Source organism: Oncorhynchus tshawytscha, linkage group LG18 (assembly GCF_018296145.1).
Source record: "Oncorhynchus tshawytscha isolate Ot180627B linkage group LG18, Otsh_v2.0, whole genome shotgun sequence".
Classification (NCBI taxonomy): Eukaryota; Metazoa; Chordata; class Actinopteri; order Salmoniformes; family Salmonidae; genus Oncorhynchus; species Oncorhynchus tshawytscha.
In genome coordinates this window covers 30,024,046-30,047,815 of record NC_056446.1, presented here as the reverse complement: position 1 = coordinate 30,047,815, position 23,770 = coordinate 30,024,046, and the positions used below count along the sequence as shown (strand labels likewise).

General features: G+C 41.7%; 2 protein-coding genes across 4 annotated transcripts; one reads left to right on the top strand and one right to left on the bottom strand.

Annotated features, from left to right (window-relative positions):
• Positions 1-6,016: 6,016 nt before the first annotated feature.
• On the bottom strand, positions 6,017-22,978 carry LOC112217850 (alpha-1,6-mannosyl-glycoprotein 2-beta-N-acetylglucosaminyltransferase). Of its 3 annotated transcripts, none has more exons than XM_024378435.1 (3): positions 22,716-22,978; positions 7,880-8,234; positions 6,017-7,540 (listed from the first exon to the last, which is right to left on the bottom strand). In XM_024378435.1, the coding sequence occupies exons 2-3, from the start codon at positions 7,934-7,936 to the stop codon at positions 6,176-6,178; spliced, it is 1,422 nt and encodes a 473-aa protein (XP_024234203.1). In that variant the 5' UTR covers positions 7,937-8,234; positions 22,716-22,978; the 3' UTR covers positions 6,017-6,175. The 3 variants fall into 3 exon arrangements, with proteins under 3 accessions (XP_024234203.1, XP_024234202.1, XP_024234204.1); XM_024378434.2 differs by lacking the exon at positions 22,716-22,978 and adding an exon at positions 11,327-11,533; XM_024378436.1 differs by lacking the exon at positions 22,716-22,978 and adding an exon at positions 11,327-11,533 and having other exon boundaries at positions 7,910-8,234.
• LOC112217851 (40S ribosomal protein S29) lies at positions 14,761-15,817 on the top strand. The gene is made up of 3 exons (XM_024378437.2): positions 14,761-14,907; positions 15,402-15,501; positions 15,726-15,817. Exons 1-3 carry the CDS (start codon positions 14,846-14,848, stop codon positions 15,732-15,734), a joined length of 171 nt encoding a protein of 56 aa, XP_024234205.1. The 5' UTR covers positions 14,761-14,845; the 3' UTR covers positions 15,735-15,817.
• Positions 22,979-23,770: the final 792 nt, after the last annotated feature.

Genomic DNA, 23,770 nt, shown 5'->3' with positions numbered 1-23,770 from the left:
ATCAATCATTTAAAAGCATACACTCTCACCAGAGCCCTGATGGCTTGGACTGTTGGAAATATAAAACACAGGTCTACTCCTGCCTAAAATAGACAACACTAGACCAGGCCTGCACATTGGAGGTTTTCCTCTACCTTCCCTGTGTGGTAGTGTGGTGCAGTGTTCCCAACCCTGCTCCTCCAGTACCCCCAACAGAACATATTCTTATTGTAACCCTGGACAAGCACACCTGATTCAACTTGTCAACTAATCATCAAGACTTCAATCAGTTGAACGAGGCGCGTTTGTCAAGGGCTACAACAAAACGGTTGGGGGCACTGGAGGACCAGGGTTGGGAAACACTGCTGTGGTGTTTACCCAGTAATGATTTGACCTGCTATCGTCCTTATGTTAAGCAGACACACTTGCTTTGTGTTTGGGTGAGGAGATAGGGTACTCCTTGTAGAGATCTCATATTCTGAGCAGGCTTCCCCAAAAGGTTTCCTTAGCCACAGATGTTGTATTATCTTAGTCTATGCACCATTCCTAGGTCACATGACCCCCCCTGCAGCACCGGGCACTGTCACATGCTTTTACACAAGGCCACACCAGATTAGGAGTTAAATCAACCCTTTGTTTTGCACTTAACACAACACATTGAGTTCTATTCTGTCCTCAAAGATTCCTTCTTTGAATGGTCCTTGCCAAAATCTTGTTGATGGGGTTGGTTGGGTTGTGATTGTGAAAGAATATACAGTATTTACAGACTCCTCAATACTGATATAACTTGTATCATACAAGAAGTGAGGGGTGCAGAGTAGACCATCAATAATTACTGGTAAATTGGTAAAATATGTAAACACTGAGTTTATTAGATACCAATCTTCTTGAAAAAAGTAAATAAACAACAGATTAAAAGTAAGTATTATGTGTCAGACTACAGTCGTGGCCAAAAGTTTTGAGAATGACACAAATATTAAATTCCACAAAGTTTGCTGCTTCAGTGTCTTTAGATATTTTTGTCAGATGTTACTATGGAATACTGAAGTATAATTACAATAATTTCATAAGTGTCAAAGGCTTTTATTGATAATTACATGAAGTTGATGCAAAGAGTCAATATTTGCATTGCTGACTCTTCTTTTTCAAGGCCTCTGCAATCCGCCCTGGCATGCTGTCAATTAACTTCTGGGCCACATCCTGACTGATGGTAGCCCATTCTTGCATAATCAATGCTTGGAGTTTGTCAGAATTTGTGGTTTTTTGTTTGTCCACCCGCCTCTTGAGGATTGACCACAAGTTGTCAATGGGATTAAGGTCTGGGGAGTTTCCTGGCCATGGACCCAAAATATTGATGTTTTGTTCCCCGAGCCACTTAGTTATCACTTTTGCCTTATGGCAGGGTGCTCCATCATGCTGGAAAAGGCATTGTTCGTCACCAAACTATTCCTGGATGTTTGGGAGAAGTTGCTCTTGGAGGATGTGTTGGTACCATTCTTTATTCATGGTTCTGTTCTTAGGCAAAATTGTGAATGAGCCCACTCCCTTGGCTGAGAAGCAACCCCACACATGAATGGTCTCAGGATGCTTTACTGTTGGCATGACACAGGACTGATGGTAGCGCTCACCTTGTCTTCTGCGGACAAGCTTTTTTTCAGGATGCCCCAAATAATCGGAAAGGGGATTCATCCGAGAAAAATACTTTACCTGATATTACAGAATATCAGTCTGTCCTTGATGTTTTTCCTGGAGAGAAGTAGCTTCTTTGCTGCCCTTCTTGACACCAGGCCATCCTCCAAAAGTCTTCACCTCACTGTGCGTGCAAATGCACTCACACCTGCCTGCTGCCATTCCTGAGCAGGCTCTGTACTGGTGGTGCCCCGATCCCCAGCTGAATCAACTTAATCAACTTTAGGAGACGGTCCTGGCGCTTGCTGGAATTTCTTGGGCACCCTGAAGCCTTCTTCACAACAATTGAACCGCTCTCCTTGAAGTTCTTGATGATCCGATAAATGGTTGATTTAGGTGCAATTTTACTGGCAGCAATATCCTTGCCTGTGAAGCCCTTTTTGTGTGAAGCAATGATGACTGCACGTGTTTCCTTGCCGGTAACCATGATTGAACGAGGAAGAACAATGTTTCCAAGCACCACCCTCCATTTGAAGCTTCCAGGCTGTTATTCGAACTCAATCAGCATGACAGAGTGATCTCCAGCCTTGTCCTCGTCAACACTCACACCTGTGTTAACGAGAGAATCACTGACATGATGTCAGCTGGTCCTTTTGTGGCAGGGCTGAAACGCAGTGGAAATGTTTTTTGGGGGATTCAGTTCATTTGCATGGCAAAGAGGGACTTTGCAATTAATCTGATCACTCTTCATAACATTCTGGAGTATATGCAAATTGCCATCATACAAACTGAGGCAGCAAACTTTGTGAAAATTAATATTTGTGTCATTCTCAAAACTTTTCACCACAACTGTAGTGGATTTACACTTATGGAGATGAGAAACGGAGTCGGCCTTCACTCTGCAGTCATCCCAGATAGATCTTATATATAGTGATCAGGCAAGCTTTAAACCATTGCTTTAGGCGGGGGTAAGGGAATGGAAATCAATGCCGCCTCAGAGAAGCCACCAAGCTAGCTAGAGGAAACTGTCAATAGAGAGCTGCATCCTAAGCACTTCAAATGTAAATGTTTCTGCTACAGCACCAACACCAGGAATTTATAATTCATCTCAATGCGGTGAATGTTGTCTGGGATTCCTCCACATATTAAACCATGAATTTAAATAATTACTTTAATAATATGTATAGTACCAGTCAAAAGACTGGACACACCTAATCATTCAAAGAATGTCTTTATTTTTTAAATATTTTCTACACTGCATGTAGAATAATAGTGAAGACATCAAAACTATGAAATAACCCATATGGAATCATGTAGTAACCAAAAACCTTTAAAACAAATCAAAACATATTTTAAATATGTGATTCTTCTAAGTAGCCACCCTTGATGACATCTTGGCACACTCTTGACATTCTCTCAACCGGGTTCATGAGATAGTCACCTGGAATGCATTTCAATTAACAGGTGTGCCTTGTTAAAAGTTAATTTGTGGAATTTCTTTCCTTTTTAATGTGTTTGAGCCAATCAGTTGTGTTGTGACAGGTTAGGGGGGTTTACAGAAGACAGCCCTATTTGGTAAAAGAACATGTTCATATTATGGCAAGAACAGATCAAATAAGCAACAGTGATACGACAGTCCATCATTACTTTAAGACATGAAGGTCAGTCAATACGGAAAATATCAAGAACTTTGAAAGTGTCCTCAAGTGCAGTCGCAAAAACCATCAAGCGCTATGATGAAATTGGCTCTCATGAGGACAACCACAGGAAAGGAAGACCCAGAGTTACCTATGCTGCAGAGAATGAGTTCATTAGTTACCAACTTCAGAAATTGCCGTCCAAATAAATGCTTCACAGAGTTCAAGTAACAGACACATCTCAACATCAACTGTTCAGAGGAGACTGCGTGAATCAGGCCTTCATGGTCAAATTGCTGCAAAGAAACCACTGCTAAATGACACCAACAAGAAGAAGAAGAGACTTGCTTGGGCCAAGAAACACGAGCAATGGACATTAGACCAGTGGAAATCTGTCCTTTGGTCTGATGGATTTTGAGATTTTGGGTTTCAACCGCCGTGTCTTAGTGAGACGCAGAGTAGGTGAACGGATGATCTCCGCATGTGTGGTTCTATGGAGGAGGAGGTATGATGGTGCTGTGATTTAAAAAAAAATCAATGCACACTTAACCAGCATGGGCTACCACATCATTCTGCAGCGATACACCATCCCATCTGGTTTACACTATCATTTGTTTTTCAACAGGACAATGACCCAAGACACCTCCAGGCTGTGTAAGGGCTATTTGACCAAGATGAAGAGTGATGTAGAACTGCATCAGATGACCTGGCCTCCACAATCACTCGACCTCAACCCAATTGAGATGGTTTGGGATGAGTTGGACCGCAGAGTGAAGGAAAAGCAGCCAACAAGGTCTCAGCATATGTGGGAACACCTTCAAGACTGTTGGAAAATCATTCCAGGTGAAGCTGGTTGAGAGAATGCCAAGATTGTGCAAAGCTGTCATCAAGGTAAAGGGCGGCTACTTTGAAGGATATAAAATAAATGTTGATTTGTTTAACACTTTTTTGGTTACTACATGATTCCATGTGTTATTTCATAGTTTTGATGTTTTCACCACCATTCCACAATGTAGAAAATAGTAAAATAAAGACTTTTGACTGCTACTGTATATATATATATATATATATACATATATATATACATATATATATATATATATATATATATATATGATTCTTTACAAACACTGAGTGTACAAAATATTAAGAACACCTTCTTAATATTGAGTTGCAATTCCTGACATTTAATCCAAGTAAACATTCCCTGTCTTAGGTCAGTTAGGATCACCACTTTATTTTAAGAATGTGAAATGTCAGAAAAATAGTAGAGAGAATTATTTATTTCAGCTTTTATTTCTTTCATCACATTCCCAGCGGGTCTGAAGTTTACATACAGTCAATTAATATTTGGTAGCATTGCCTTTAAATTGTTTAACTTGGGTCAAAACATTTTGGGTAGCTTTCCACAAACTTCCCACAATAAATTGGGTTAATTTTGGCCCATTCCTCCTGACAGAGCTGGTGTAACGGAGTCAGGTTTGTAGGCCTCCTTGCTTGCACATGCTTTTTCAGTTCTGCCCACAAATTTTCTATGGGATTGAGGTCAGGGCTTTGTGATGGCCACTCCAATTCCTTGACTTTGTTGTCCTTAAGCCATTTAGCCACAACTTTGGAAGTATGCTTGGGGTCATTGTCCATTTGGAAGACCCATTTGCGACCAACCTTCAACTTCCTGACTGATGTCCTGAGATGTTGTTTCAATGTCTGTATCCACATAATTTTCCTATCTCATGATGCCATCTATTTTGTGAAGTGCACCAGTCCCTCCAGCAGCAAAGCACCCCCAGAACATGATGCTGCCACCCCCATACTTCACAGTTGGGGTATTGTTCTTCAGCTTGCAAGCCTCATTATGGCCAAACAGTTCTATTTTTGTTTCATCAGACAAGAGGACATTTCTCCCAAAAGTACGATCTTTGTCACCACGTGCAGTTGCAAATCGTAGTCTGGCTTTTTATGGCGGTTTTGGAGCAGTGGCTTCTTCCGGCCTTTCAGGTTATGTAGATATAGGACTCGTTTAACTGTGGATATAAATACTTTTGTACCTATTTCCTACAGCATCTTCACAAAGTCCTTTGCTGTTGTTCTGGGATGATTTGCACTTCTCACATCAAAGTATGTTCATCTCTGGGAGACAGAACGCGTCGCTTCCTGGGCGGTATGAGGGCTGCGTGGTCCCATGGTGTTTTTACTTGCGTACTATTGTTTGTACAGATGAACGTGGTAGCTTCAGGCGTTTGGATATTGCACCCAAGGATGAACCAGACTTGTGGAGGTCTCCAATTTTTTTTCTGAGGTCTTGGCTGATTTTATTTGATTTTCCCATGATGTCAAGCAAAGAAGCACTGAGTTTGAAGGTAAGGCCTTGAAATACATCTACAGGTACACCTCCAGTTGACTCAAATGATGTCAATTAGCCTATCAGAAGCTTCTAAAGCCATGATATCATTTTCTGGAATTTTCCAAGCTGTTCAAAGGCACAGTCAACTTAGTGCATGTAAACCTCTGACCCACTGGAATTATGATACAGTGAATTAAGTGAAATAATCTCTGTAAACAATTGTTGGAAAAATTACTTGTCGTCATGCACAAAGTAGATGTCCTAACCGACTTGCCAAAACTATAGTTTGTTAACAAGACATTTGTGGAGTAGTTGAAAAACGAGTTTTAATGACTTCAACCTAAAAGTACTTCCGACTTCAACTGTCTATTTATATATAAATAAAAATCAATGTCTTGGATATATAAAGAGACATGTGACAAAGAAGCCCAAACCCAACAAAACGTTTATTTGGAAGAGTCAGATAAAACAGGCAATATGAAGAAATATTCCATGAAGATTATTTTCAAAAGGCTTTCTTTTTCTTAAATTCAGAGGATGCAAAAAAGAGAATAGTAACGATATAGGCCTAACAATTATAATAAGGTCACTGTAATCGAGGGTAGCTCTTGCAGAGTTCATGGTCCCTAATGTCCCCCCAACCGCCGTTCTTCACGTGGGGCGCCACCCCCCCTGCCCCGTTAGCCGGAAGTCTCTTAGTAATCAGCAGGTTCTTGGGGAACAGCTGATTGCTGCTGCTCTGTAGAATGGTATCTATCTTGGTCTTTTGGCTGGACGGCATGCACACAGACTTCTTGTGGTGCATCCCGCAGTCCCCGGCATGGAAGACGCGGGGTGCCTCGCTCACCATGACCTTCCAGTAGGAGGGCAGGCAGGTTACGGTCAGGTGCTGCAGGGACCAGTCCCAGTTGTAGTCGTCATAGGTGCAGAAGGCGTTGGTGCATTGAATGAGTTTCTGGTAGGTCTCCCTGCTCAGAGCCATGCCCATGTTGTGCTCGGTGGACTTCCAGGCTTTCACCTCCACCTTGTTGGCTTTACTGGGGTAGCTGATGTGGCCGTAGCTCCCCAGAGATAGGATGTCACAGTCAGGGCAATTCTCCCTCTTCAGGATCGACATCAGCTTGAGGAAGTGGAGGAAGTCAGGGGAGAGGAAGTGGTCCTCCTCGATGAGAAGCACCAGACCCCGGTGGTCCTTCAGGGCCCGGACGCTGTCCCACACAAAGTGCAGCTTCCACCACCAGTGGTGCTTGGTCTGGGAGAACTTGGCCTCACGGTAGTGGCCAAACGAGTCGGGGTACTCTGCGTTGATGCAGCCCAGCTTTAAGGCGTCTATCTTGGAAATGTCTCTGGGGCAGTCCCTGGGGTCGTGGCCCGGGAACTCCTGGGGGTACAGTTGGATGCTGAAGGGAAAGAAGATCTGGAGAACCTGGCAGAAGTCCACTGAGGCCACCACCTGGTTGATCTCAGGGGACCAGAAGTCGTGGCTGAAGATGAGCAGGATGCTCTCCACGCCCCTGGCCTTTCTCAGACTCTCCACCAGCAGCCTCAGGTAGTCAGGTCTGTTGTGCACCTGGACCACCACCACCAGATCGTCCTTCTTCCTCACTGCCCTGAACTGCTCCTCATGTCTCACTGTCTGGTCAAAGTTGAGCTGGAACACAATGCCACGGTAGACCTGGGTGGTGTTGTCCACCTCTGGTTTTACCACCTCCTCTTCCTCCAGGTGCTTTTCAGGCTGGTTCTTCGGGTGTGTCTCGTTGACAGGTGCGATGGGTGGTAGGTTAGGTATCCGGCTGACTGCAGGTGTGGCCTGCGGCTGTACCTGGCTACTGCTGCTTCTCCTCGCCCCCTCAGCCTCTTTCAGGACCACCACCCCACTGCTCTTCTTCTGCTTCCCACTGGTCCAGAAGGCTAGGCCACACACCACCACCACCAGCGTCAGTATCACCACCTGGAGATAAAATACAAATCATATCATGTGTCCAGTTTTGGACTCAATCCTGCCTGCTATTGCAGTAATTTTACTAATGTTGTCATTGGCATTGTATTTTATATTATCTTTTTTGAAATACAGATACGATACGGTAAGATTATGTAACAGAGTTCATTTGAGTTTACAGGAGTTAATAGGTTATTCAATCATTCAATTGATCCAGTGGGTCCGGCTTCTTCAACTGAACTAAATATGTCACAATATATGACATTTTATTGTATATGACTGTTCTCAAATACATTTGATTTGTTTGTGCCATTTAAAACATGCCCAGAAACAGAAACATGCAGCACATACACATGACTTGGGACTCGTCGTGTATTGTACCTTCCTCTTGTAGACTCGGAATCTCATGACAGGCAGTCACCCCCCTTGGGAAGGGAGAGGAGTTGATTGTAGAGAAACTGAAAAAAGGCAGGTTTGCAATTTCTAATGGCACTGCTGTGCTTGGAGGAGGCAGGCAGGAAGGGAGGCAGGCAGGGAGTCTTGATAGAAAACAGTTTAAAATTCTGTTGGTTGCTAACACTTGTTGCTAGCACACATTTTTAGAATGTAGACATGTGTCTTTGTGGAATATAAGTGATGCCATGTGAGATTCCCATAAGGCATGTTGGTCTCAGAGGCTGCAGTGTAGAGTTGTGCATGGAACCCACTGGAAAACAAAATAAGAGAAATAAGAGACATTTTTACCATTTCTTATTGTCTTTACTAAACATGGCTACTTTATTAAATGCAACCCACCTACATACCATAAATAATAAAACAATGGCTGATATCGGGGTCTATATACAATTTTCCAGTCAAATAAAACATAACTTATTTTTTAATAAGAGCGGATACGGTGCACTCAGAAAGTATTCAGACCCCTTGAATTTTTCCACATTTTGTTACGTTACAGCCTTATTCTAAAATGTATCAAATAGTTTTTTTCCCCCTCAATCTGTAAACACCCCATAATGACAAAAGCAAAAACAGGTTAGACATTTTTGCAAATGTATAAAAAAAAAGTAAAAATGGAATTATCACATTTACAGTATTCAGACCCTTTACTCAGTACTTTCGAACATCTCTGGAGAGACCTGAAAATAGTGGTGTGGTGACGCTCCCCATCTAACCTGACAGAGCTTGAGAGGATCTACAGAGAAGAATGGGAGAAACTCCCCAAATACAGGTGTGCCAAGCATGCAGCGTCATACCCAAGAAGACTCGAGGCTGTAATTTCTGCCTATGGTGCTTCAAAGTACTGTCAATTTCGAACATCTCTGGAGAGACCTGAAAATAGTGGTGTGGTGACGCTCCCCATCTAACCTGACAGAGCTTGAGAGGATCTGCAGAGAAGAACGGAAGACTCGAGTCTTCTTGGGTATGACGCTGTATGCTTGGCACACCTGTATTTGGGGAGTTTCTCCCATTCTTCTCTGCAGATCCTCTCAAGCTCTGTCAGGTTAGATGGGGAGCGTCACCACACCACTATTTTCAGGTCTCTCCAGAGATGTTCGATTGGGTTCAAGTCCGGGCTCTGGCTCAGAGACTTGTCCCGAAGCCACTACTGCGTTGTCTAGGCTGTGTGCTTAGGGTCAATGTCCTGCTGGAAGGTGAACCTTCACCACAGTCAGAGCGCTCTGGAGCACGTTTTCATTAAGGATCTTTCTGTACATTGCTGTGTTCATTTTTCCATCGATCCTGACTAGCGGCAAAAAACATCCTCACAGCATGACGCTGCCACCACATTTCACCATAGGGATGGTGCCAGGTTCCCTCCAGACGTGACAGTTGGAATTCTGGCCAAAGAGTTCGATCTTGGTTTCATCAGACAAGAGAATCTTGTTTCTCATGGTCTGAGAGTCTTTAGGTGCCTTTTGGCAAACTCCAAGCAGGGTGTCATGTGCCTTTTACTGAGAAGTGGTTTCCGTCTGGCCAGTACCACAAAGGTCTGATTGGTGGAGTGCTGCAGAGATGGTTGTCCTTCTGGAAGGCACTCCCATCTCCACAAAGGAACTCCGCAGCCCTTTCAAAGTGACCAGCGCGTTCTTGGTCACTTCCCTGACCAAGGCCCTTCTCCCCCGATTGTTGAGTTTGGCCGGGCTGCCAGCTCTAGGAAGAGTCTTGATTGTTCCAAACTTCCATTTAAGAATGATGGAGGCAACGGTGTTCTTTGGGACCTTCAATCCTGCAGGAATTTTTTGGTACCCTTCCCCAGATCTGTGCCTCGACACAATCCTGTCTCTGCGCTCTACGGACAATTAATTTGACCCCATGGCTTGGTTTTTGCTCTGACATGCACTGTCAACTGTGGGACCTTGTATAGACAGGATTGTGCCCTTCCAAATCATGCCCAATCAATCGAATTTACCACAGGTGGACCCCAATCAAGTTGGAGAAACATCTCAAGATTGATCAATGGAAACCGGATGCACCTGAGCTCAATTTCGAGTATCATAGCAAAGGGTCTAAATACTTATGTAAATAAGGTAATTATGTTTTTTTCCCATATATACACACATATATATATATATATATATATATACATACACACACACATATATATATGCTAATATTTCTAAAAACCTGTTTTTGCTTTGACATTATAGGGTATTGTGTGTAGATTGATGAGGAAAATGTTTTATTTAATTTATTTTAAAATAAGGCTGTAACGTAACAAAATGTGGAAAAGGGGAAGGGGTCTGAATACTTTCTGAATGCACTGTAAGTGACAACCCTTGTAACAAATGCACCACTGCCAATGCCCCATACATTGACAATAACGTTCCCGATAACCAGTAGACTAAATGTCAAACTGTAAGAGAGATGATCATCATGTAGGCCTAATACTTTGAAGATAAAGTATCTGCAGCCAGTCATCACGATTTAGATTCTTCATTTAGACACACCAGCCCTCCCATACCAGCCTGTGCTCCACTTTAACAGTCTATGATTAGTTCCCTGTTCTCTTCTCGTCTTTGCAGCGTTTCTTGGTTGAACTAGCTCATCTGTGTCTACTGCCCAGAGGCACTATCACAATCAATACCACATATCAAGACATCCACAAAATGGAAAGCTAAATAACCTTTGCACTGGATCAGACTCCCTTGCCTAAAACACAACAATGATCTTCAAATAGATTGTAGACATCAGCCTACGGTGTCCTTATGTCCTTAATAACAGTGTACATTATACGCCTGTGCTAACTTTCACTACATGACACGATACACGCACAGTTAACAAGATGTAGAGCTAAGCTAGCCACCGCCTATCATTTCAATCTAGACCGTTTTCCATGTTTCTGAACAGTAATGTAATAAACATTTCGGTATAACATGTACTCCTTCCCATGGCACATGTTGGTCAAGAAGGAAATGGGGGTTCTCTAGCCAAATCTAGTTCATGTAAGTGAACGTAGCTTCCTCCTCCCTACACCATCAATCGTCTTGTTAGCGCCTGGAGCGGTGGACACCGACATCAAACCACCAACCCCATTTCGCTCGAGATTCGTGCCGTGTAGGTGTAACGTTACATCATTCACAACTAGTTAGCTAGCTATATTTAGACGCTTAAACGTTGTTTACCGGGTGATGTTATGGTAGCTAATAGCTAGCTAGCAAGCTACATTTGTCTCGTAGAAGTTAGCTGGAGCGAGCGTATTATATTTAAAAGCAGCACTCCGTAGTCGCGCCTCAGTCATTGGCCAAAACAGACTGTCGCAACCACTCTCACAGTGCGAAGAAAATGCGTTTGTATAGTTACCTAAAATATTAGTCGTGCTGTGCAGCTTTCACTGCCGAAATTAACAGTGCGGTGAATCGAGGTATTCATTCTCCTCCATTCCTTCTCTCCTGCTCCCAATTTCGGGGCAAAATAACACATTAGCCAGCCAGCTAGCTAGCTAGCTTACGTTGGCAAGAAGTACCAAATACGGAACCACTGCCTAGCTTTGACTCCCACAATGCATTACTCCATAGGGTCTCTCAAGACATAAAACATGAATTGATATATTAGGCTAGTGTGCTACAATGTTGCATTCAACTGAACTATTGAATTGTAGCTTATATCAATGTAACAATATGGAGATTTGACATGTAGTCGGTATACTATTTATTTAGAATTAGTAGTTTGTTTGTAGATAAACAAAGGCTTCTTCTGATCTGTTTTCTTACCAAAAAAATGATATAGGCCACTATGATAATAATCTAAACCAGTTCGATATTATTGTCGGTATATTACATTATTCTTGATTATATTCTATACAAAAGAGAGGCAAAACGAGTATCACTACTAGCCTAACTTCAGGCCATTATTGTTAAATTATTCAAGAAATCATGAAAAATAAATGATGGTACAATTGGCATTACTTTACATTTCAAAGTTGGAAAGTATCCAAAGAATTTTTACTGGAACACTTCTGTGTTGGTAGTTGTTGTACACCGTACGTTCTGTTGTATTTGTTTTTCTTATTAAATACTAATTGCAGTATGAAACAAATTGAATCTTGCTGATTTTATTATGTACTTTTCTATTGATTCACATACTATTGGTATAATTACCTTTTTTTTCAATCACTTTGGTGCAATTTTCACAAGTAAGTTGTACATTTTCACAACTCTAAGCACAAAAAATCTATACAGATCATCAAAATGGCTCATGTTTCAAAACTCTAAGCACATTTTCAATTTTCAACACACAATTCAATTGTTGATAACACCAAATCACTCAATTTGGATACATATTCAATCTAATTATCTGCTTTCAAATGCAATATTCACTTTACTTTGGATATGATTTTCTTGTCATTTGTAAACAATACAATTAACTATATCACTTAATCAAATTGCTCAAACCGGATAACTAACTAGTGAACCAGGAAGTTTGGGGTGGGGCAGGTTGGGGACAGGGGGAGCAGGTACCTGACTATTGGTGGCTATTCAGCAGGTTGATGGTCTTGGGGTAGAAGCTATAGGCCAGTGTTACAGTTGAGCATACCACCCTCTGTAGCGCATTACGGTCTGCGGCGGTGGAGTACCAGGCTGTGATGTAGCTCCGCAGAATGCTCTCGATGGTGCTCCTGTAGAATACTGCGAGGGCCCTCGGGGACAAGCTGAATTTCTTCAGCATCCTGAGGTTGAAGAGTCGCTGTCATTACTTATTCACCACGATGTCCTTGTGGTTTGACCATTTTATCTCCTTGGAGATGTGTACTCCGAGGAACTTGAAAAGAATGGGGTCGTGCCCAGCCTGGTTCCTCCGGAAGTCCACAATCAGCTCCTTTCTTTTTCTAATGTTGAGGGTGAGGTTGTTTACCTGGCACCCCACCGTCAGAGTTCCTACCTCCTCGTCGTTGTTGGTAATCAGGCCTGTTACTCTCGTGTCCTCAGCAAACTTGACGATGAAGTTGGGACTGTGTGAGACCACGTAGTCATGGGGGTGGCCCGTCAGCAAGTCCAGGACCCAGTTGCATAGGGAGGAGTTCACTCCCAGGGCCGTGAGCTTAGAGTGCAGTGTGGAATGCAATGGTGATTGTGTCGTCCGTGGATTTGTCTGGGTGGGAAGCGAAATGAAGAGGATTGAGTGTGTCGGGGACAGAGGAAGAGAGTGGTCTTTGACTAGCCTCTAAACCCACTGAATTGTGTAGTGTACAATACACTGCTGAAATGACTAGGTTATACACTCCCCAATCAGTTTATAAGGTACACCACCCCGTTCACAAAAATAGATCGCTCTTACAGACAGTGAGCCACGTGGCTGTGGCTTGCTATATAAAGCAGGCAGGCAGGCAGGCATCGAGGCATTCAGTTACTGTTCGTTTGAACATTAGAATGTGCAAAACAAGTGACCTAAGCGACTTTTAGCATGGTATGATCATTGGTGCCAGGTGCGCCGGATCCAGTATCTCAGAAACGGCCGTCCCCCTCCTGGAATTTTCACTCACGACAGTGTCGCCATCGTTTACAGAGAATGGTGCGACAAACAAAAAACATCCAGTCAGCGGCAGTCCTGTGGGCTAAAACAGCTTGTTGATGAGAGAGGTCGAAGGAGAAAGGCAAGAATCGTGCAAGCTAACAGGTGGCCACAAACAGACAAATAATGGTGCAGTACAATAGTGGTGTGCAGAACGGCATCTCGGAACACACAACTCGTTGATCCTTGTCACAGATGGGCAAATTGCAGCAGACGACCACACCGGTTTCCACTCCTATTGGCTAAAGACAAGAAGAAGCAGCTCCAGTGGGCACGCGATCACCGACACTGGAGAGTTGAGGAGTGGAAAACATTGCCTTGAACATGACAGTGGGTTAAGTTTACTTGAGTGGCCTGCACAGTCCCCAGACCTCAATCCAATAGAGCATCTTTAGGATGCAATGGTACAGGCTGTTCACAGCATGAATGTACTGCCATCCAGGGGCGGCAGGGTAGCCTAGTGGTTAGAGCATTGGACTAGTAACCGGAAGGTTGCAAGATCAAATCCCCGAGCTGACAATCTGTCGTTCTGCCCCTGAACAGGCAGTTAACCCACTGTTCTTAGGCCGTCATTGAAAATAAGAATTTGTTCCTAACTGACTTGCCTGATAAAAAATGAACTGCAATCCTTATATGAACTGTAACTCAGTACTATCATTGAAATTGTTGCGTTTATATTTTTGTTCAGTATACATCGGAAAAATGTGCCAAAGCGATTTAATTTAAAAAAAATTAAGAATGTTTAATATTGTTCATATCACATTTAAGGCATTTTTTTCATGCATGTTATTTTATGTATGATTGCACCAGGACCCTGCATCAAAACCAGATCATTGGGGCCACTTGGGTATAAGGTCCATTTGAGAGCATTTCGCTACACTGGCATTAACATCTGCTAACCATGTGTATGTGACATAAATTTGATTTGATATGGAGAAAGATGGGCAGACTAGTTATGGGTATCTAATATTGCATACATTGCATGTCTCGTTTTGAATGAATGATTTCTGCTTGTGCAAATGCTTTGTTTGAGCTCTTCAACCAAATAACTATCCTGATATGGGGGGTGGAACTGAAAACCTGTACCTTCAGAATCTATGTAAGTCCGCAGCCGCACAATGGTCCAGATGGAGCGATTGATGTGTTGCTACTGCATGTTGTTGGCGTCTTCTAGTGGTGTACTACAAGAATGCATGCAACGCGATGTTTCCCACTATGCTTTGCGGGCGGAAGAAGCCCAGAAGAATAGTTTTATTTACGCATGCGCATCCGTCTTCCTTCCTTTTCGACATTCTACTCGAACGAGACAAGATGGGACATCAGAGCCTCTACTGGAGTCACCCAAGAAAATTCGGTCAGGGATCCCGATCCTGGTCAGTCTTGTTTAATATATTGTTTAGTATTTGTTATTATTCAGTTTCGAGTACATTTCAGAGTTCGGAAGTTTTTCACGGACCCAAATGTTGAGTGTACATTTCGAACCACATGGAGTCTTCGCTCGACCTAATATGGCGGCTGATGTAGATTAACCCCCGACCCTCACATTGTTCTCGCATGTTAAACTCAGCAGTTTGCATTTTCTAGTAATATGTTTCTAGTAAACATGTATTTCCAGCCATCAATATACCACTCAATCTGAATTTTGCCTCTTTATCCATTGCTACAACTTCGCGGCCTAAATAATTAGCTACTACTTAGTAGCTACAGTACAGGAGCTCGTTAAATTGGCTTCAAGCCAACATTGGCTATGTGGAAAATTGATTTCGGCTAACCAGCTATCTGGGTACATTTGAATGCGCTTGAACTTGCTGGACATTTTTTATTAAATCTTCGCCGTGTTTCCCTAATACGTGCATTTGTTTTTCAGCCGGGTATGCTCGAACAGACACGGTCTGATCCGTAAATACGGGCTCAACATGTGCCGCCAGTGCTTCAGGCAGTACGCGAATGACATCGGCTTTGTCAAGGCAAGTATTTGTTTGCGCTGTACTCTTGCAAATGTAACTTAGTCACCGTTGGCTATTAGTTGACATTACCGATGGTATACGCTAATATAAGGGGTGAAAATAATATAACGCATTCTTCCTCTGGGCGATGTACTATACAGGGTTTAGGCTGCAATTGTTGACAGAAATTGATTCCTTCTTATTCTGTAATATATTATATTAACCCTGATGCTTTATGTACACAGCTGGACTAACTGCATTGGATGCTGAAGGTTCCCCACTGGATGCGAAACCAACATGGGATGTTGCATTATTCCAAATAAATGTTTTAGTCCAACATAGTTGTCGTGTTTTTTTGTTCTACATTGTCTAACTCGTTCCACTGATATCATAGTGTCTGCAGGTTTTCACTCCACCCTTGTATTTGATTGAATTACGGTCACTAATTAGTAAGGACCTCACCTGGTTGTCTAGGTCTTATTGGAAAGGGAAAAACTAAACCCGCTGACACTCAGCCCTCTAGTGAGTTAACTGGTGACTCAGGATAAACTGGTTGAATTACAATGTCACATGGGTTTACTTATAAAAGTGTGGCCTATGTACGTGACAAGAGTGAAATCTAGTGTGAATTTTTGATATGGCCACCTGTGTTAAGTTTATTCCAAGGTTGAAACTAATTCAAACAATGTTTTGTTGGAAATTTTAGTGATTCCTTGTTGGTATTGTGGTAGAGCTTTGAACCTCTTTCTGGATAACATTGAGGGATGCTGCAAGTAATCACTACCATTACTTGAGGTATAAATAACTAATTTGATTTCTTATGTAAATGTACATGGCTGTAGCCCAATTCTGACCCCACCCCAACTAATTGGTATTCAACAATTGCATATCTTTCTGATCAAAATACCAATTAAAGGAGAATTTGTCTTCCTGTGTAAACGAGGCATACTTTACCAATGTTTTACATGCTTCAGCCAATCCTGGTTTAGGAAGAGCACCGTTAGTGCAGACAATCCTTTCAACTTGCAATTGATCCAGAAGAGTAGAAAATTACATGCTCACTCACTCACACATTGAGTTGTGTCCTATCCCCTGAAGTTTACTATAAAAGGGAATGAGCAAGTGCACACTGGAAAGAATTGGGACGTGGGAAGGTTATTTCCAACCGGGTGGGCACAGATGTCTCTAGTTTGTGATAAACGATGAGATTCAAAGTAACTAGGTTTTTTTTTGAAGAAAAGGTGTAACAAGATGTGAAATTAACTCATCTGATCACCTTTGAGCATTTGACGTGTTTATAATGCTGCCTCTTACTGTACAGTCACTTCTAACGTAATTATATTTTAGCTGTCTGAGACAGGCCTATACTGAACAAGAATATGAACGCTACAATTTCTAACAGTTCATATAAGGAAATCAGTCCATTGAAATAAATTAACCCCGAATCTATGAATCTCACACGACTAGGCTATAGTCCCACCCAATCAGACTGAGTTTTGCCTGACAAAATGGCGTTATTATAAATGTATGTACTCATTGGAGGCAGTTTATGGTAGAGGCAGGAACATTAAATTCTCTGGCAACAGCTTTGGTGAACATTCCTGCAGTCAGCACGTCAATTGCACGCTTCCTCAAAACTTGTGGCATTGTGTTGTGACTGCACATTTCAAGTGGCCTTTTATTGTCCCCAGTGCAAGGTGCACGTGTGTAATGATCATGCTGTTTAATCAGCTTTGTGATATGCAATATGTTACAGGTGGATGGATTATCTTGGCAAATGAGGAATTCTCATTAACGGATGTAATCAAATTTGTGCATTTCAATAGAAATAAGCTTTTTTGCCTATGGAAAAATGTGTTTCGCCTCATGAAACATGGGACCAACACTTTACATAATATGTTTATATTTTTGTTCAGCGTACTAGTCGACGTCTACAAATCAGTCTTTGTGTTGGTGATTTTTCTTTTGCCACTAGATGGCACAGACACTGTATTTTTAAATGTATCCTAACAATGTATTGTTGTGGAGGTGCTCAGGGGCCCCCTCAGTTTAAAGGACCTTATTGGCATGGGAAACATGATTGCATTTCCAAAGCAAGGGAAATAGATTATTAACAAGAGTGAAATAAACATAAAATGAACAGTAAACATAACACTCAAAAGTTTCAAAGTAATAGTGACATTTCAAATGACATTATGGCTATGTACATTGTTGTAATTGTGCAAATAGTTGAAGTACAAAAGGGAAAATAAAGATCAATATGTAACCTGGTCTCAGAGCATTTCTTATTGTTTTGAATGTAAATCTGAGGCACTCCATTTAGTATGATATGTTACCTTGAATATGGTATGTATTAAATTGTGGATGTCTGTCACCCATTTATTATGATCTGTTCCAAATTACAATTTATACTATGTTATGAATTTGCCAAACATACCATTTGGAATATGATATTTTACTAATTCTAGCTAGGTTTCTAAAGTTAGCTAGCTGGCTAACCTTAGTTAGGCTAGTGGTTAAGTTTAGGAGATGGGTTAGCTAAAAGAGTTAGGGTTAGCTAATATGGTAAGTAGTTAAAAAGTTGTCCTTAATGAGATTTGAACGCTCAACCTTTGGGTTTAGTTTTTGCCTGAAGTAACCATTGTTTAATGTAAACATACCAAACATAACGTATACTCATTTGATTATTTTGGTTTACATTTGCTACCTTATGTCTAGTCTATGAGACCAGGCTGAAATATGGGTTGTATTTACAATGGTGTTTGTTCTTCATTGGTTGCTCTTTCTTGTGGCAACAGGTCACAACTCTTGCTGCTGTTATGGCACACTGGTATTTCACCTAATAGATTTGGGAGTTTATCAAAATTCGAATTTGTTTTCAAATTAGTTTGGGGTCTTTGTAATCTGAGGGAAATATGTCTAATATGGTCATAAATTTGCCTTAAGGTTAAGAAGTGCAGCTGTTTCCACCTCATTTTGTGGGCAGTGTGTGCACATAGCCTGTCTTCTCTTGAGAGCCAGGTCTGCCTATGGCATCTCTACATAGTCAAAAGTTTCCTTAATTTTGGGTCAGTCGCAGTGGTCAGGTATTCCGCTACCATGTACTCTCTGTTAGAGTACACGGTACTCTCTGTTTTTGGTTAGTTCTTTCCAGTGTTTCAAGTAATTCTATTTTTGTTTTGTCATAATTTGGTTGTGTTTCTGAACAGAGCGCCAGGACCAGCTTACTCTTCTCTAGGTTATTAAGCTCTGTAGGTGATGGAATGTTATGGAAGGTTTGGGAATCACCTCCTGGTGGTTGTAAAATGTAACGTCTCCTTTCTGGATTTTGATAATTAGCGGGTATTGTCCTAGCTACATGCATTATTTGGTGTTTTACGTTGTATGCGGAGGATATTTTTTTGCAGAATTATGCATGCTAATTGATGGATTGAAGCCATTGCGATGCAACTTCTGTACTCTATTTTGGAAGCTTAAAAACAGATTTATTTAAAGTGTACATTCATTTTTGACAAGTATTCTATTCCAGACACCTTAATGCATACTTTTCAATTATGTTATGTGAACGGAACACACACATATCTATATCTGCAGTACAAGTCAAAGGTTTGGACACAGCTACTCATTCCAGAGTTTTTCTTTATTTTTTAAACTATTTTCTACATTGTAGAATAATAGTGATGGCATCAAAACTATTAAATAGCACATATGGAATCATCTAGTAACCAAACAAGTGTTAAACAAATCAAAATATATTTTATATTTGAGATTCTTTGTAAAAAATAAAGAAAAACCCTTGTATGAGTTAGTGTGTCCAAACTTTTGACAGGTACTGTATATATATGTACACACACACATATATATATATATATATATATATAAACCTATTCCGTAATTATTATTATTTTTTGTTCTAAAGGTCTATGAGAACTAATCACTGATCGCAGTTCTTATTTATGCTTTTCCTTAGCTCCCTGACTGTCAGTCTGTCACAGTCTCCCCAATATTAGGTTTCCATCTGAATAAATGCCAGGGCTAATAGAAAAAGAGTACAAATTAAAAACCATCAACTAGTCAAAAGACAGTGATTATTTCATGTTGGTTAAAAGTGCAGATCTACAGGTAAAAAAAATCAGAATACAGTCAATACTCATGTTACTTTACATTAGTAGTGGCCACTTCACTTGTGTATGATATTTCTTATTACATATTAATCTGTGCTTTACCGTGTCTGCCTGTCGAACGAAGTCTTCCATTTAGTTCTATTTGGAGTGCCTCTAGTCTAGACTCGAGAGGACAGTATTCCAGTTGCTTGAGGGGCTCCGTCAAGCCATTTTATTCCCCAATGAGAGATCCCAAGGGAAATGTCTCACACTAAGGCTAATTTCTCATTCCACCACAGACTCAATCAACGGGCAATGCAGCGTGTTTACTGTGTGTAGACATATTCCATCTCAAGATACCTCTCACTGGCACAGTCTGTCTATTCAGTGAATCTATTGCTGTTCTTGTTGATCATCCCAATTTATGATCTAACTCAGTAAATCATCCATGGTGTTACTCTACCACTGTGACTCTATCCTTCTTGAAATATGCTAATGCTCAGGACAGTGTGTGCTACTCCCTCCGTCTCAGGGGAGAATGACTGCCCTTCTCATTGAAGCCACATGAGTTCAAGGCCGACCACGGTATTGCAGGTATTGTTAACAGAAAATAGGATCCTCCATTATAATTAATGGCAAAATGGCAATCTTTGTGATTAATCTCTGGGTAAAAAAATTGGAATAAATGGTACCAATAATTGCTTCTAATTCAACAAACTGAGTAACTCAGCACTTGCAATGCTGAGTTACTCAATGCGAAGGGGCAAAACTGTCACTTCCTGGAGTAGCTTAAACTGTGCATGTTATGTCTCCATGAGATGCCATCTTAACTGACTTCGTTTGGCTTCAATGCGATAGTGACTCTTCACATAGGAATGAATGGTGGCATGTGCTCGATGGCTTTGTCCGTTCATATATACAGTCAGTTTTCCCTTTCCTGCTGCAACCATGATTATTTTCAGCCTGGTCTCATAGACTAGACGTAACATAGTTAATGTACATTGCATTTGGAAGGTATTCAGACCCCTCACCAATCTACACACAATGCCCCATAATGACATAGCAAAAATAGTTTGTTTTATATTTTGTCAAATGTATATATATATATATATAAATAAAAGTGAAATATCACATTTCATTAAGTATTCAGCCCCTTTACTCAGTACTTTGTTGAAGCACAGTTGGCAGATTGCAGCCTCGAGTCTTCTTGAGTATGACACTACAAGCTTGCCACAGCGGTATTTTGGGAGTTTCTCCCAGTCTTCTCTGCAGATCATCTCAATCTCTGTCAGGTTGGTTGGGGAGCGTCGCTGCACAGCTATTTTCAGGTCTCTCCAGAGATGTTTGGTCGGGTTCAAGTCCGGGCTCTGGCTGGGCCACACAAGGACATTCAGAGACTTGTCCTGATGCCACTCCTGCTTTGTCTTGGCTGTGTGCTTAGGGTCATTGTTCTGTTGGAAGGTGAACCTTCGCCCCAGTCGGAGGTTCTGAGTGCTCTAGAGCAGGTTATTCTGTACTTTGCTCCGTTCATCTTTCCGTCAATTCTCCCAGTCCCTGCCTCTGAAAAACTTCCCCACAGCATGATGCTGCCACCACCGTGCTTCACTGTAGGGATGGTGCCAGGTTTCCTCCAGACATGACACTTGTCATTCAGGCCAAAGAGTTCAACCTGGTTTCATCAGACCAGAGAATCTTGTTTCTCATGGTCTGAGAGTCCTTTAGGTGTCTTTTGGCAAACTCCAAGCACGCTGTCATGTGCCTTTTACTGATAAGTGGCTTCCACCTGGCCATTCTACCATAAAGGCCTGATTGGTGGAGTTCTGCAGAGATGGTTGTCCTTCTGGAAGGTTATTCCATCTCCACAGAGGAATTCTGGAGCTCTGTCAGAGTGACCATCCGGTACTTGGTCACCTCCCTGACCAAGGACCTTCTCCTCTGATTGCTGAGTTTGGCTGAGTGGCCCGCTCTAGGAAGAGTCTTGGTGGTTCCAAACTTCTTCCATTTAAGAATGGTGGAGGCCATTGTGTTCTTGGGGACCTTCAATGCTGCAGAAATGTTTTAGTACCCTTCCCCAGATCTGCGCCTCAACATAATCCTGTCTCAAAGCTCTATGGATAATTCCTTTGACTGCATGGCTTCATTTTTGCTCGGACATGCACTGTCAACTGTGGGACCTTATATAGACAGGTATGTGCCTTTCCAAATAATTTCCAGTCAATTGAATTTACCACAGGTGGACTCCAATCAAGTTGTTAAAACATCTCAAGGATGATCAATAGAAACCGGATGCACTTGAGCGCAATTATGAGTCTCATAGCAAAAGTTCTGAATACGTATATAATAAGGTATTTGTGTTTTTATTATTTTTAATACATTTACAAAAACATCAAAAAACCTGCTTTGCGTTATCATTGTGGGATATTGTGTGTAGATTCATGAGGAAGAAATTGTAACTTAATCCATTTTAGAATTAGGCTGTAAGGTAACAATGTGGAAAATGGGAAGGGGTCTGAATACTTTCCGAATGCACTGTAAATCCAGGAACACTCAAATTAGCATGAGATGTTACGTTTGGTATGGGCACATAAGATAGAAGGTTACCTAAGGCAACAACAAAAAGGAGGGTGGTTGGTTGGGCATATAACATCATGTACAATTTTAGCTTTTTAGCAACTTTGCTTCTACTTACTACTTTTTAGCTACTTTGCAACGACATGGCATGTTAGCTAACCCTTCCCCTAACCCTAACCTTAATCCTTTTTGCTAACCCTTCCCCTAACACGAACACTAACCTTAACCCTTTAACCCAACTCCTTACCTTAACCCTAACCTTAATCCTTAACCCCTAGAGCAAGCTAATGTTAGCCACTTAGCCACCTAGCTAACATCAGCCACAACAAATTGGAATTTGTAACATATTGTACTTGTTGTAAATTTGTAACATATTGTATGAATTGCAATTCGTAACATATCAATCGAAATGGATGTCGGACATCCACAAATTACTACATACTGTTATAAAATGTGTTGTTTTTTTGCGTTGTTTTTTAAACTTATTTTGTGCATAATGTTGCTGCTACCTTCTCTTATGACCGAAAATAACTTCTGGACATCAGAACAACGATTACTCACCACGAACTGGTAGAAGCTTTTTCCTTTAACAAGTCTGACGAGTCTGACGTGAAGGTTATACTGCTTTCCCGGGAACAGGCCCGTCATTTGTGTGAAGAGAAGACAGAGAAAAAGGGGGCGGAGGTCGGGCTGCCTTCTGTGAATTGGTAGACGAGTGAGTAAATCTCCACTGCCATCCGTTATTTTGGCTATTGTGCAATAATTGGAAAATAAATCGATGACTTAAACAACATACAGCAGGTGGGTTTTACACTATATCGGCAGGTTAGAACAGCAGCCTCTGGTAAGACTAGGGGTGGCTGTCTATGTATATATGTAAACAACAGCTCCTAGTGGCCGGAACTTTAATGCAGGGAAACTTAAATCTGTTTTACCTCATTTCCACCAGCATGTTAAATGTGCAACCAGAGGGGAAAAAAACTAGACCACCTTCACTCCACACACAGAGACACATACAAAGCTCTCACTTGCCCTCCATTTGGCAAATCTCACAATAATTCTATCCTCCTGATTCCTGCTTACAAGCAAAAATAAAAGCAGGAAGCACCAGTGACTCGGTCTATGAGAAAGTGGTCAGATGAAGCAGATGCTAAGCTACAGGACTGTTTTGCTAGTACAGACTGTCATTGAGGAGTACACCACATCAGTCAGTGGCATCATCAATAAGTGCATCGATGAAGTTGTCCCCAAAGTTACTGTACGTACATACCCCAACCAGATGCCATGGATTACAGGCAACATCCACACTGAGCTAAAGGGTAGAGGTGCAGCTTTCAAGGAGCAGGACTCTAACCCGGATGCTTATATGAAATCCCGCTATGCCCTCCGACGAACCATCAAAAAGGCAAAGTGTCAATACAGGACACTGCCCTTTCCCACCTGGACAAAAGGAACAACTATGTGAGAATGCTATTCAATGAATTCAGCTCAGCGTTCAACACCATAGTGCCCACAAAGCTCATCACTAATCTAAGGACCCTGGGAATAAAAACACCTCCCTCTGCAACTGGATCCTGGACTTCCTGATGGGCCGCCCCCAGGTGGTAAGAGTAGGT